The 16562-nt window shown below is 28.1% G+C and overlaps 1 protein-coding gene across 1 annotated transcript; it reads right to left on the minus strand.

Annotated features, from left to right (window-relative positions):
* Positions 1-909: 909 nt before the first annotated feature.
* On the minus strand, positions 910-4173 carry LOC112707997 (isoeugenol synthase 1). Its single transcript, XM_025760078.2, has 5 exons — positions 3812-4173; positions 2702-2836; positions 1927-2161; positions 1612-1815; positions 910-1248 (listed from the first exon to the last, which is right to left on the minus strand). The coding sequence occupies exons 1-5, from the start codon at positions 4019-4021 to the stop codon at positions 1049-1051; spliced, it is 984 nt and encodes a 327-aa protein (XP_025615863.1). The 5' UTR covers positions 4022-4173; the 3' UTR covers positions 910-1048.
* Positions 4174-16562: the final 12389 nt, after the last annotated feature.

Below are 16562 nucleotides of genomic sequence, written 5' to 3' on the forward strand. Positions count from 1 at the left end.
GCAAGTGTTGGAATTCAGGAGATAACTTGATGATAATTTAAAATAAAACTGAAAATTTTATGTCAAAAAAATGTACTAAATTAACAATTAATGATCTTTTTTCAATAGCTAAAAACTTTTTTATTTAATAAAAATTTTTTTGTTCAACATCTACTTAAAATATATTTATATATATAGGGTATAGATTGATGGGTAGAATTATATAGAATGCAAATTAAAAAGTAGAGTTGAGGCTCAAATACAAATTAAAAAGTAGAGTTGAGACTCAACTCGTATCCTATTTTATCCACTGCAGATCGAACGGCCAACTCTACTTGACTGGATTGAGTATCTGCGCGCAAGATGTGGCATCCTGTCTATAGCGCAAAAGTTGATACTCCTTTTATCAATTTAAATTTTTAAGTTAAGTAATTTTATCACAAAAGGACAGCTTAAAGCTGCTCAAGAGGCTGCTGTCTTGAAGAAAAAAAAAAAGGGGATATTCCAAAGGAAAAAGAGAACTCTCTTTTAAAAAATTTAAACTCTTCAACTCGGTTTCTTCCACTTTCTTAAATCCCTTACCAGCTTCCCTACTCTTTAGCTTGTTACTACTCCCACAATCTTAATTTTTTATTTTTTGGATCTATTGAGCTTAGGCGTAGAATTATTAGAAATTAATGCATTGTAGATTATATTCATAAATTAAAATTGACGGTTATAGAAATATTGAAAAGTAAACTATATGAGTATGAGTTTTGGAATATAAGCTTCTTGTTGTTTAAATTTCATAAAATCATTACAAATAATAGTGACAATATATAGATTATTGTAATTCAATGGCAGGTTGGATTAATAAAAATTATTTTCTATAAAGAAAACAAAATTGTGTAACTTTACTTAGAATTACCACATGATAATAGTATAATACCATTGAATTTGAACTCCAACTCATATTTATTTTATTGTAACTCATCATTTAGTAAATGATGTATAAAATACATAATATATTGATACAGTAATTGATCAGCTTCTTAATTGTGATGAAACTCAAGAGCACAAAAATAATAACTCATCCAAATGTGGCCAATTTAGGTTTTGGAGCATTAACCAAGCAGAGATCAAGGTAGGCATCAATAGAAGTGTATTTGTATTCAGGATACAACTTTGAAGCCTCAAGGTCATTTTTGGAAATTTCATAGCTCATTTGGTCTCCTTTAATGAATATATTGTGTAGAACTGCTGGCGGTACATTATCTGGAAATGGTAGTGCTGCATGCAAATAAATTAATTTATTAAGAATTATATATGAGAGGAAAAATAAATTGCGCTTTGAACTACACAAATTAAATTAGTAAGCATGCTAATTTAATTTATAAAAAATTAGTAACACTATTCAAAAGAACTTATTGTAACATTATTTTATTTAAAAAATAAATAAATAAAATAAGGTAATTTGTTTTTAAGATTTTATTTGTATAAATTATATACATGTATAATAAATAATAAGATAATTTATTTAACTTTTTTTTTGTAATAAAAACCATTATATTGTTGGTTTTATCTTTATATATTGTATCTTCTATTGAAAATATATATATGAAAATTGGAACGATTTTTTTTTTATTATCTTACTTTCAGTGAGCTTGATAATTTCTTCCTCTGGAACATGAACTCTTTTGAAAGTTTGATCAGTCTTCTTTTCCCACAAAGATAATAATTCCAACTGAGTAATTATATTTCCTTCGGGTCTATATATAATTACTCGATTTTCAGCTCTTGGATCTGTTGCTACTTTGAGAGTGTAAGCAGCCACATCTTTTTCATAATTTAATACAACTGCATGCAAATTAATTAATACAATAAGCTATTATTAAATCCGATTTCATGAAAAATTAAACATATAAGAATATTTATTAAATTTTATTTGATAAATATTTTTATTATTACCCTTGGCTTGGCCAGTGCCATAAAGGGTAATGTGAGGGAGGGTAGTTTTGTCATTTGGATGAAGCAAGTAATCAACAAAGTAAGAAGCAAATGAATTTGCGGAGACAAAAGTGTAGGGAATGTTTGCTTCCTCAATTGCCCTTCTTATCTTCCTCTTGTTCTCAAGAATTGCCTCAAATGGTGGAAGCCCACTCACTCTATCAACTTCATTTCCAAATTCTGATGGAATGAATCTCTGCCACACATATATATAAATGTTATTATTAGGTACATTCTAATAATACATACTTAATTACAATATTTTTAAAATAATTAAAATTGAGTTAAATTATAAAATTTTATCTAATATATGTTTTGCTATGTGAACTCTTTGTAATACGGTAAATTATATGGTGTTTATAATTTGATATTTAACTTTTAGTTAGTTTATTTTTATGATAAATTTTAAATATTTAATAATTATTTATTTTTATATTTATAAAATTAAATATTAATTTTTAATAAATTAGAGAAACACTTTTAAACACTATAACAACTACTATCTTTAATGGATAACACTTAAAAGGCTAAAACCTAATGAACACCTATGCATATAGAGGAGATAATGACCAAAAATAGCAATGATTAAGAATATATGAGAGAAAAAGAAATTAAAAAAATAAACTCTAATAATGTGGGGTGGAGTCCACACCAAAAATAGTGGACATCATCATAAACAGTTTAAATATATATCATCATTTCTTGTTGAGTGTATTTAGAGAAGAGAGAGAGTCACCTTAATATTATTGGCTTGTTTGATAGCTCTAATTATCTTGAGCTGCTCTAAATGTTGTGGAACGGCCAAAGTGGAAATGACAATATCAACCTCTTTTAGAGCCGACACAAGCTTCTCATGATCATCAAGCTCACCCTATTATTATTATTAATTATTTCACCATTCAATTCATTATTACCATACAATAATAAAATGAGGTGACTTAATCAACAAACAATAGAGTAAATATTCTGCCTGATTTCTGTTCATACTTCTTAAAAAAATTGCTCGGTTCTCAACATAAAATGCGTGATAAAGTGCATGTAAATTATTTGTATTCCTTTTAAAACTAAAATAAGCGAATAATTATAAGTACAAGATATTACTACTAAAAAAATCACTTTTAATAATAATAATAAAAATAACTACTAATATATTTACTGATAAATAAATATTATTCGTCTTATACTTGTTGCTAAAAGATTCTAGTGTCAATTATATAATTACTAATAATTTTTTTTAATAACTACAAAAGGTATATATATAATTGTCATTATTGTATATATAATAATAACAAATATATAATTATCGTAAAAATATAAGTTAAATAGACATATAATAATTATATATTATGTTATTGTTATTAAAAATTTATCACTAAAAATAATTTTTATTGTAGTGTATAATTATTAACATATGCATATAATTCAACTAAAAAAATAAACCAATATTGAAGACCATATAGAGTGTAAATAATCAATTAATATTTAGCGTATTTACGTAATAGCAAAAACACATTAAAATGTCAACGAATTATAATTTAAATAATAATATGGTATAGTCTCTTCTCCTTATTTAAAAGTCTTGAATTCGAATTTCACTCTTAATTTTAGAAAAAAAAAAAAAAACCACTAGGACCAGTGTCTTTGAAAGATCATGTATGCCAATTAAAAGAGTACGTAAGTAAATTTTGTGAAGGAAAATTTTCTCACTATCAATAATAGTGACACTTTATACCGTCGCTAATTGGTCGACGCTCAAAAAGGAAGTAATAACAAAGAAGAGGATGCTCTTAGAAAACCAAAAAATATTATATGTATCTAAGATTATATACATTAAATTATTAATTACTTGGAATATGGTGACACCCAAGGATTGAAGATCCTTGAGGACTTGAAGCTTGGAAGAATCGTTTGGTTTGGAAGGACGAACATAAACATAAGTTGGATGACCCATGGAAAGGCTTGCCTTCACCATGAATTTACCAAGATACCCATTTGCAGCAAAGATGAGGATCTTGTTCTTTTTCTTCTCATTATCATCATAATTAATAAGAACCATGGCTCCTCTTTAATTATACCTTCTTGATTTGATTTCACCAATAATAATACTATTGCTGCTTAAGGTATCTGAAAATCTCTCTGATTATAGATAGATGATTCTCATGGAAAGAACGAAGTCCTATTTATAGAAAATGAGGTATATGCATGGTGGTCAACAAATGGTGTGAAATATATTATATTATATGATTTTGGAGGAGACAATAACTTTTTTTTTTGTTTACACTAAGGTATTTATCAGGTCGAAAGTTCAATGACTAATCTTTTGGATATTATAGAGATATAAAGTGGGTGACTCTCCCAAGCAAACAAATTCCATTATCATCCTTCAGTGAGTATCAAACAAGAAAAAAAATAGTTTAAGGTCACAGCTCCTCATCTATCAGTGCCAACTTGTGTTGGTGAGAAGACAATAACTAAATTGTCAAATTTTATTTTATTTTTTAGTTTACTTAATGAGCTTTTATATATAATAAGTATAATTATTATATTAGTTATTTTATATTATATTATTTAATTCATACACCATGATCTCGATATTGGTTAAAATAATAAAAAAAATACGTCAAGATTATATATCAATTTGAGTTTTAATGAAAATAAATGATTTTGTTTTACTTGAACTTTTATGATTTAAAAAGAGTTAATAGTCAAATATAAAAGGATTTCTAGGGTTTAATTGGTCCTTAATATACTAATATATATTACTTTGCAACATTTGTCCATTCACTCCATTGGATAGCTATTATTTGATCTTGAAAAAGATTCCGTAAATTTTAGTTGAAAAAGATGAAAGAATGACGCATTAAGATTAAATATTTTTCAAAAACATATAAAATATTTACTTCTTTCTTTATTTAGAAATATAACAGCAATAGATATTTTCTTTGTTGCCAAATGGGCATATATACACCACTCGTCATCAAAGTACTTCTCTATTATCATGCATGTGTTCCTCATGTTTGAGCATCAATTATTGAATTTGAATTTGAATAATAATAACACTAATAATAATAATAATAATAATAAAGGTGTTCCATAATGCAGATTTCACCCGGATGCGATAATTAGGAGTTGTTTTAATAGCAATGTTGATCATTATTATTTAAACCTGAAAACTATGATGGCAGATTTGAGAAAATAAATTGAATAGAAGTTTGAATTAACTAACAGGATGACATTATTCTATATTTTCAGTTAATTAAATTAAAAATTTTAAATAATCATCTAAATAAGAAAACTGACTAAAGTGTGACGTCACAAAACAATATCGTATATCATCATATATATTCACACTAAGTTATTAGAACTAGGGATGGTAAAACGGGCCGAAATCATCGGGTCGATCCGCTGAATCCGTTAAAAAAGACGGGTTGGATTAGAATTTGGAGGTTGTCAAATTTAAAAAAATCGCTAAATCTGCAGGTTTTGCCGGGGCGGGGCGGGCCGAAGATTTTATTTTATTTTTATTAAATAAAAGAGTAATTACTATCATAAAATTAATAATTATAGAATTTTTAAACATTTTTTTTTTCATTTTTTGTTTTCATTCTTCTTTTAGTTATTAACTTTATTTATTTTATTTTACAATTTCGTATATATGTTCAAATTATGTGACTTTTTTTTAAAATAAAGATGATTATGTTAATAAATATTATTTTGAACAATTTTATTGAAGTTAAAAATTAAAAAAATAATTAAAAAATTATATTATAAAGATAAATTTGTAATTATTATTTTTGGTTACTTTTAATAAATTTTATTTTTCAAAAAAAAAAAAAGTCAAAGCGGGCTAGCCAACCAACCCGCCAATCCGCCATAAAGAAAGGCGGGCTAACATTTTAAACCCATTTTAGTTGGTGGGGTGGGCCAGTCCGCCTCATTTTTGGGACGTGACGGGTTGGAACGAGTCGACCCGCTTTGCCACCTCTTAGAACAAAGGATGAGATGGTCCAGCCAGCTATATCTGAAGTTATTGTTACGTTGCCAAAATTAATGAAGAAAGTGGAGTTATTGTTATGGTCACTACTAGAAATAGGATTTTTTCATATGGATTTTGAGAAGAAATTAAAATAAATTTCGAATAAATTAGAGACAATTTTTTTAAAAAAATAAAATTAGGATGAATTTTTTTGTCCTAAAAAGCTTTGTTGCTAATTTATATTTTTTTTGACGATTTTGTGACAGATTTTGAATAGGTAATCTGTTATATTTCTAACTATTATGATGTATTTTAGATGAATTTTAGACAGATTAGCCAACATAAAAAAATATATTTCAGACAAATTTCAAACGTAAAAAGATTTTATTTTAGATAAATTTCAAACAAAAAATATACTTCATTTCAGACAAATTTCTAATGAATTTAGTCAAATATAACAGATTTTGTTGAAAAAATTTTAGACAAATCAAATATTTTTTTTAATTAAATTTCAGACAAATTTAATTTAAAATAATTTATGTATTTAAAACAAATCTCATACAAAACAAAAAAATATTTTTGCACAGATTTTCTACAAATTTAATATAATATTTCAAATAATTTTCATACAAAATAATTTGCTATTTAATATATAAATATTTTAGAAAATAAATTGTATTCGATCTCCTTTCTATATTAGACTATCATAATCATTTTTCTCATATTACATCATTGAAATTATAAACACATAATAAAGTTATGAAAAAGTCAATTACCATAAAAGAGTTAAAAAAATATTTATTATTAAAATACTTGTCCATAAATGTAATCAAACTAAAATTAAAAAAAATAATTAAACTAAACAAAAAAGCCTTTAAAAAGATCAAATTTTATGAATAAAATCAAATGTACTCGTTAATTTATCTAAAAATTTCTTAATCTAAATCAGAAAAACATATATTTCAGATATCAATCACTCGTATTATCATCCTCTTCATGGTATTAAAAATTAGTATTCAAAATTTAATATTAAATATAATAAAAATAAAAGAATAAAAAAATCTCATAAATATGATTAAATCTAATAAAAAAATAAAAAGATAAACTAAAAAAATAATGTTCTTCGAAATAACAAAAAAACATGAGTATATATATGTTCTATCGAATTTTGTTTGGTTTTACTTTTATTTTATTCTATATTTTTGTGTGAATTAAAAAAAATATTACTAATATATGAATAATGTTAAAACATATTAAACTAATTTTGTAAAGGAAAAAATTTAGTTACTATAAAAGAGGTTTTGTTTTTTTGAAATAAAACAAGAAAATTATTATTTTCCAAAATCCCATTCTTTAACTTCAATTTTTTAAATACGATTTTTTTCAGAACAAGTTCGCTACACCTCCGACCAACTCTATATTTTTTTTTATAAAGTTCGCCTAAATCCGGCGAACTCCCTTCAAATTATAAAAAAAATGGCTAACTCAAATTTTTAAGTTTTACAATGAATAATGGCAACCATTATCATCGTCTCCAAAGTACATAGGAATACACAAGAGTATACAGAAATAAGTTATATTTTTATTGAAAAAATAATAATTTTTTTCATAAAAATTTCACCAACTTACAATGAATAAAGAGATGATTTTCGTTTTTTTCATGTGGTTCACACCGCCCATAAGTAGTCTCGCACTCTCTTATAATATTCAACCTTGCTAACCTTTTTGTGTGTTCAGCCTTCTCAAAATCACAAACCAAGCCATCATTTTCACCTTTGAGGGAACAACTCCTCTCCATATATTATCAAAGAAGTGTTTAAATTTGGAAAAACCAAAAATTTTTTCCCCTCTGTAACATTTATCATTGACTTGATAGTGAAGCTTCCATATGTTGTGAACATTCACATCGCTTTATCTTCTGTATCTACATTTAAGAAAATATTTTGTAAACAAGAATGTAATTTCCCACAATGTTTATGCTCTCACTCAAAAAAATTCCTCCTCTACCGAAGGCTCCAATTCCATAAGAGACCATTCCAAAAATTACAATTTGCAATCACATCATTCTTGTTACTCGATATGACGAAGAGTCTCAAAAATTTATTTTTGAGGGTAAAGTCCCCTAGCCACCTGTCCTCCCAGAATTCTATTTTATTTTCATTCCCTACACACATGCTTAATCTGTGATCCGCAATAGTTTTCATAGGGACATTTTGCTTTATCCTATTAATTATGTCTTTTTATGGTCCAACAGAGTTTTTTGGGACCTTAAAGTTATGAAGAGATTATTTAGCTTCATATCATTGCAAGAAACCACGATCCGCTTCTGTAAGGGTTTATCTTCCGCCACATATCTCCACTACCATTTGAAAAGTAACGCTGCATTTTTTATAGCAATGTCCTCCACTCCTAAACCTCCACGTTCTTTTAATTTTTGAATCTGACTCCAACTGATTGTTGGTATCTTCTTCTTACCATCCTTCTCATTCCAAAAGAATGTTGATTGGAGTGTAATTATTTTTTTTTCACTGCTTTGGGCATCTTAAAGAGGCTCAAATAGTATATTGGGAGATTATTTAAGACCGCTTTAATCATTGTCAGCCTTCCAGCTCTAGATAGAAGCCTTGCCTTCCATTTGAATAATTTCTTTTCTATATTTTTCAGCACCAATTTTCAAGTTGCTAACTTCTTTGGATTAACACCCAGAGAGATGCCCAAGTAAATTACAGGTAATTTGTCCACGGAACACCTCATTTCGTCCGCAAAGAGTTTTACTTTCGATACCACCATATTTACCGGGATCAAAGTAGATTTATGATAGTTTATTTGCAAACCCGATATCATACCAAAGCAATCAAGAATTCTCCTATAGTTCTCTAAAGTATCACGATCAGGATGACAAAACAACACTATATCATCAACGAATTGGAGATGGAACAAGATAAATTTTTCTTTCCCAATTTCCAAGTCATTAATGAACTCTTTTTCCCTTGTCAAGCACAACATTCTATTCAACGTTTCAGCTACTAAAACGAAAAGGAAGGGTAAGATAGGGTCATCTTAGTGCATTCTTCTCCTCATTTGGAATGGCTCAATTGAGCTTTCATTGACAAGTATTGACATTGTTGCTGTTTTGAATACTTTTTGTATCCATCTCCTCCAAATGGCACCAAATCCTATGCGTTCAAGAACATGATCAATAAAGCTCAATCTAACAATGTTATACGCTTTTCTAAAATCTAACTTCACAATGATCTCCTTTGTTTTCTTCCTTTTCAGCCATGCACCTGTTTCGCACGCAATAAGAACTCCATCAAAGATTTGTCTATTTTTGTATAAAAGCTGTTTGAACTTCACCCACTAAACTTTCTAACACCGCCTTCATCCTTTTTATCAGAATTTTTGAAATGGTTTTATATATGCCTCCAATCATACTAATAGATCGAAACTCTTTTATCTCGCTCGGACGTCCACTTTTACTGCTAAGTGATCCAAATTATGTTTAGCGATCTTGGTAAGAAGCTTGATCTAAAGAAACCCATCACTGATTCACTAAACTCTCCTCTAATAATTTTCCAAGTTTTCTTAATAAAGTACATATTGAAACCATTAGGACCAGGTGACTTTGTAGAGTCACAACTCCAGACCGCTTCTTTGATTTCTTCCATTGTGGGTTATTTTTCAATCCCATCCGTCTGCTTACTAGATATTCTACTCATCAACCCCTCCTTGATATTTATCTCTGGCATAACCTCTTGGTGGTATAAGTTTATAAAGAACCTTCAAGCTTCTTGTTTGATTCTTCTATGATCCCTTATCCTTCGATCACCCCATCTTAGCTCCGCAACATGTTTTCTACAATTTCTAATTATTGCCATAATGTGAAAATATCTTGAATTTTTATCCACCTCTTTAATATATTTCTCCCTTGACATTTGCTTCCAATATTCCCCTTTTCTCTTATACCATAACTCTAGTTGACCCGTCAATGCCTTCCTTCTACTCAGATTGATCTGTACCTCTTCCCGTCTCTCTAACTTGATCTCCACTTTGACTATTTTTTTTTCAAATTTGTTTATCCTTGCATTGATGTTCTCAAAAACCTCCTTATTTCATCTTGAGATGTGCTTCTTCAACAATTTCATCTTGTCCTGAGTTGGAATATTACTATTGCTAATTAATAAATTTTTAGATTTTATTATATCCTGGAAAAGTATTATTAGCAACCCTACAGCAATTAAGTGTGGGGACAAATATCTCTCTAAAGAAAGTGAACTAATCATGCCTTGAAATCATCTTCATATATACAACAATTTTAGAGAGATATTTGAAGATGGCTCGAGATCAAAACACCACGTTCAAAGTCATGAATCATGAGTTTGTCAAATTGGATCACTTTGATGGAACAAATTTCAACCGTTGAAAAGAAAAGATAATGTTTCTTCTTTCAGTTCTCAATCTTATATATGTGATTGACTCAAAGACTACACTAATTGTCGATGCCACTGAAAATGCCACACCGGAAGAGAAGAAAAAGATTACTCAATTAAAGAAGAAATGGGATGAAAATACTTTTGTATGTCGAAGTCATATTCTCAACACTTTATCCGACCGACTCTATGATCTCTACATGTCAATTCAATCATCATTGAAGATTTGGAAGTCTTTGGAAAAAAAGTACAACATTGAACGATAAAGAATAGATAAGTTTATTATGATGAAATATTTCAAATTTATTATGAAGGATACCATGCCTATTATATTAAGGATCAAATTCATGAATTAAAAATTCTTGTAAGTAGACTTTGTGATCTACAAGTGGTGATCCCTGAATCATTACAAGTTAGAATAATTATTTTAATTTTTTTTTTATCTTGGAATGGTTCTAGGAAGAAACTTTTACATCTTGGTAAGGACTTCACAATTGAGAAATTACTAAGGCATATACGTATAGAGGAAGAAACTCGAAAATATGATGTTGTGTATCTCTCTCAAAGTTCTAAAGTGAATCATATTGGTGAAGACAAACCAATAAAAAAAAGTTATCAAAAGATTCAAAGCAAGACAAGAAGAGACAAAGAGAGTGTTATCATTGTCACAAGAAAGGACATTACATTAAAGAATGTAGACATCTAAAAAAAGAAGCATCAAAAATCAACTTACTGTAAGAGAAAGATCTAATTGCTATGGTTGTAGAAAAAGTACAAAATCTGCATATTGGCACGGTTACAGAACCCAATATGGCAACAAAAGAAAAAATCGTACATTAGTAAATATGGTTAATTCAATGTTACTAAATATAAAATTACTTTACAATTTGTGAGATGAAGCATTATTGACATTATGTCATATCCATAATAGAATACCATCAAGACATAGAAATATTTTTCCTTAAGAAATTTAGAAAAGAAGAAAACCTAATTTAAATTATTTGAAAGTGTGTGGGTGTTTAGCCTTTTATTGAGTTTCTGATAAAAAAAAGAACCAAATTGGGGCCAAGAGCCATAAAAGTCATTTTTTATAGGATATGTTCAAAATTCTAAAGCATATAGAATATTAGACTTAGTGTATAATATAGTTGTTGAATCAAGAAATGTAGAATTTATTGAAAATAAATTTATCAATGATTCAACTTCTAGTTTAGAATATCCCCAAATGAAATTAATGTTTCACAAGAAATAAATAATCAAAATAATAAACGTCTAAGTGACAGAATTAATTGAACCAAGGAAGAGTTTCAGAATGAGAAAAAAAATGACTTGGGTCCAGATTTTATTTCTTCTCAAACTATCACCTTTTTGGTAGAAGAAACTAGGAATTATGTGACAAATAAAATTTCTATTGTGATGAATATAGAGGGTGATTCTCAAATATTCAAAGAGGCTATGACTTCAAGAGATTTTGCTTTTTGGAAAGAAGCAACAAACGATGAAATGGACTCAATATTATCAAACAATACTTGGGTCTTGGTTGATTTACCTCCAAGATCAAAGCCTATAGGATGTAAGTGGATATTTAGAAGAAAGTATAACACTGATGGTTCATTACAAATCTTTAAAGTAAGGTTAGTGGCCAAAGGGTTTAGCCAACAAGAAGGTCTAGAATATTTTGATATCTATGCATCTGTGGCATGAATGACTTCTATTAAGACTCTTGTAACATTAGCATCCATTCAAAAGCTTCATATACATTAAATGGATGTTAAAATAACTTTTCTAAATAGAGATCTTAATAAAAAAATTTATATGGAGCAATCGGAAGGCTATGTGCTATCCGAAAATGAAAAGAAAATTTATAAATTAGTTAAATCTTTGTATGGCCTAAAACAAGCGCCTAAACAATGGTATGAAAAGTTTGATTTAGTGTATTATCAAATGGCTTCTTACTTAATAGTACGGATAAATATATTTACTCAAAATTTACTAAAGATTATGGAATAATCATTTGTCTATATATTGATGATATGTTGATCATCGGAACAAATTTAGAAGGAATTTGTGTAGCGAAGGAGTATCTAACTTCAAAATTCAAGATGAGGCATTTAAATAAAGTTGACACAATATTAGGCATAAAGGTGCATAAAAATGAAGTTGGTTTTACTTTAAATCAATCTCATTATATCAAAAAAGGTATTGAAAAAATTTAATCATCTCAGAGTTAAAGAATCCAATACACCTTATGATTTTAATTTTAAATTAGAAGAAAACATGAGAAGACCTATAGCAGAATTAGAATATGCTAGTGTTATAGGAAGTCTATTGTACTAGGCCTGATATAGCATTTACTATCTGTAAATTATCAAAGTTTACAGGAAAAACCTAGCAATCAACATTGGAAAGTTATAACAAGAGTTCTTGGTTATCTCAAAAAAACCATAAATTTGGAATTACATTATAGTGACTATTTCACAGTTTTAAAAGGTTATTCTGATGCAAGTTGGATTACAAATTTTAGTGATAACAAATCTATTTTAGGATAGATTTTTAGCCTAGATGGTGGAGCTATAAGTTATGCCTCAAAGAAACAAACATGTATTACACATTCTATTATGGAGGCTGAGTTGTAGCTTTATCAGCCGCAGATAAAGAAGCAAAATGGTTAAGAAATTTGTTATATGATATAAAGTTGTGGCCATAGTTGACGATAGCCGTTTTAATCTTCTGTGATAGTGAATCAATCATGTCTCGAGCATATAATAAGATTTATAATAGAAAGTCTAGACATATAAGTTTGAGACATGAGTTTGTGAGGTAAAAAAAAATATAATAGATGATGGTATAATTACCATCACTTATGTAAGATCTCAAAAAAATCTAACAGACCCTTTGACTAAAGATTTGTTATGAGATAAAATCAAAGAGACTACTGCTAAAATGGGATTAAAATTTATTATTATTAAATGATGGAAACCCAACGTTATTCTAGTAGACCACTAGTTTCAAGGTTTAATGAGTAATAACAAGTTATTTAACAATTGGAGCACCAAGGTATAGGATTTAGTGTTATTTACAATAAATTAGTATGGTGAATTAAAACTCTTAATGGAATGATGATATTATTTATCAAAAGATTTCACCTATATTTATAGGAGTGGTGCCGTTCTAATCGAGAATTTTAGAAGTTTTATTCTTGTAAATATTCATGAAACTAGGATGAGTACAAGGCTATATAAATGTTTACAATTATAGATTCTTGAACTTAAAGGGTATAAGTAATGTGTGTGATTTTTGACACTAGCATATGGAGTATAAGTTTGATCGATTAGACATCTATTACTTCTTTAGAACATTAAAATTATCACTAAAGAGTATTAATTTTAGTGACACATTATTTTTGTATATACTTGTATGATATTTAAAATTTTGTAAATAGTGGGAGATTAAAAGATATTTATGAATTTGATTAATTAATATTTATTAATATTATTAATATTATTATTAATATTAATAAACGATTATCAACCGTTCTGTGAGAATACAAGAAGGCTAAGAGCAAATTTAGGGAGTAAAATAAGATTTTCAGGGAGTTTTTATAGGAAAAAACTTGTAGGAAGTTTTCATAGGAGGTTTTATTTTTGTTCATTGAAATTATAGCATAGATGATACTATATATATTTATGTAGCATTGTAATTAAAACATCATCAAAAAATAAGAAAAGAAAATTAATTCACTTCATATTATATAGAGTAATCACATCATATTTTTTCATATTGGCTTTGTTATAATTAGTGCATTATTGACATTGTGGATAGTGTTTAATTTCATATTACTTTGTATCTATTAGAAGTTCAAATTCTACTATAGACTCAACAATTGGTATCAAGAGCCAATATTATATTATTCATTATTTGAGTAGTAAAATTCAAGTTTGAATTCAATGGCTTCTACTAGTGAAAATTTTAAAGTAGGCAAATATAAAATCGAGAAGTTTAATGGAAAAAATAATTTTTTCTATTGGAGGATGCAGATGAAAAATTTTCTTATATCACAGAAATTGCGCAAGACACTGGTGGAAAAAGAAAAAAAGCCAAAGGATATGAAGGATGAGGATTGAGAAGAATTAGATCTTAAAGCGCGGGCTGCGATAATCTTATGTCTTGAGAGGAATGTTGCTTTCTTGGTGAATGAAGAAGCAACTGCAGCAGGCGTCTGGTTAAAGTTAAAGAGTAATTTCATGACAAATACTCTAACTAACAGGATCTACTTAAAATCCAAATTGTATACATGCAAGATGGAGGAAGGCACCTCAATCCAAGAATATATCAATAAGTTTGATAGGATTATATCAAACTTAAAGGATATAGATGTGAAGATTGATGATGAGGATCAGGCACTCATATTATTACTTTCATTACCGAAGTTCTATGAAAATCTGTTGCATACTTTGATGCTGGTGGGTGACACTCTGACTATGGATGAGACGAGAGCACCACTTTTAGCGGATGATCTACGTAAAGTTGCTACGAGTATAATGTCGTCTTCAAATGGAAGAGAATATAATGATCAAACACAAAGATTGTTTGCAGCTAGAGGGAGGAGTAATGAAAGAGGAAAAGGTAAGTATGGAAAGTCTAGGCTAAAATCTAGACGTCACGCAGAGAGAACACGCTTTAAATGTGGTGAGCTTGGACATTTTAAAGCAAATTGTCCCAATAAGAAGATAAATTCCAAGAAATAGAATAATGACAACTCAAAAGAAAAATAAGAAGCAAGTTACGTCTCAAATGATGATGAAGATTGTTACTGTGTAATAGATGATTCTTATGAGATATCCGGTAAGTGGATGCTTGATTTTAGAGCTTTTTACCGTATGTATCCAAATATAAAGTGGTTTAATACCTATCAAAGCACTAATGGCAGCACAATTTTGATGAGCAACAATCATCCTTGGAAAACTATAGAGGTAGATACTATAAGAATCAAGATGCATGATAGAATTGTAAGAACTTTAAAAGATGTGAAATATATTTCTGATTTGCAAAAAAATCTGATCTCTATAGGTTTGTTGGAGAAAAATAATTGCAAAATTATTGCTAAAAATAGGATTTTAAAAGTTGTTTGTGGTCGTTGGTAATGATGAAAAGGGTTCGTTATGGTAATCTTTATCCTGATGTTGATTTTTATCTCAATAATAAATTTAAAAATATATTTAAAATAAATTTAAGGTATTCAATTATTCATACATCTCATCTACTAAAATACTCGACAATACTTGTTTTCAATACAATACATAGATCGAATACATAAACACCTACAGGTTTCTAAATAATAATAAAAAGGAATAATGTTATACACCTATGTTTAATACCTAAATTTGACACCACACAAAGTTCTCAAGTATTCTTTCTTTCTTTCTTTCTTCTTGTGATTGTGATTCTAACTTCTTTTAATTGAAATTTCTACCTTATTATTTCTTTTTAAGAAAAGAAAAGGTGAAATAAAAGGAGGATATATAAAAATAGGTGTTTAGATTACGTTTGTTTACATATATATGATATTGAGATAGAGACACATAAATATAAAATCGTATTTGACAGAAGAGATATGGACAGAGATAATGTGTCCAAAGATAATGAATTAGTATATTTTATGTCCATCCTGACAGAAAGAATATAGAGACGCTAACAAGGAAAACAAATTATTTTTTATTTTATTTTTATTATTCTTGTTAATTTTTCATAATTATATTTTTTATTATTATATTTTTCGTCTCAAATTTTTTGAATGAAAAAAAATGAGAATAAATTAGATTTTTATTATTTGTTCTAGTTTATCACCAAACAAAATACAAGAATATAAATTTTATATCTCTATCATTTATGTCTTATTTTTAGTGTCTTGTTTTGTCCGGTTCTCATAAACAGTCGCAACCTTAGTGTGTGTGTATATATATAGCAATGCGAGCATTCACTAACCTTCTCTGTCTAACCCCATGATGTTAGCAAGACAAGTTGGTAGAAATTTGGTGGTGGGGTCGAAAGTCGAAACAAAATGCAACATATTGGCCACTAATCTATTTGATATTTTGATGCTACACACAGCTTATCTGATATGCAAATTGTGATCTAACATAACTAAAATAAAAATAAAAATAAAGATCTAAAACTCACATAAGTTTCCA

This window comes from Arachis hypogaea, chromosome 8 (assembly GCF_003086295.3).
Source record: "Arachis hypogaea cultivar Tifrunner chromosome 8, arahy.Tifrunner.gnm2.J5K5, whole genome shotgun sequence".
Lineage (NCBI taxonomy): Eukaryota > Viridiplantae > Streptophyta > Magnoliopsida > Fabales > Fabaceae > Arachis > Arachis hypogaea.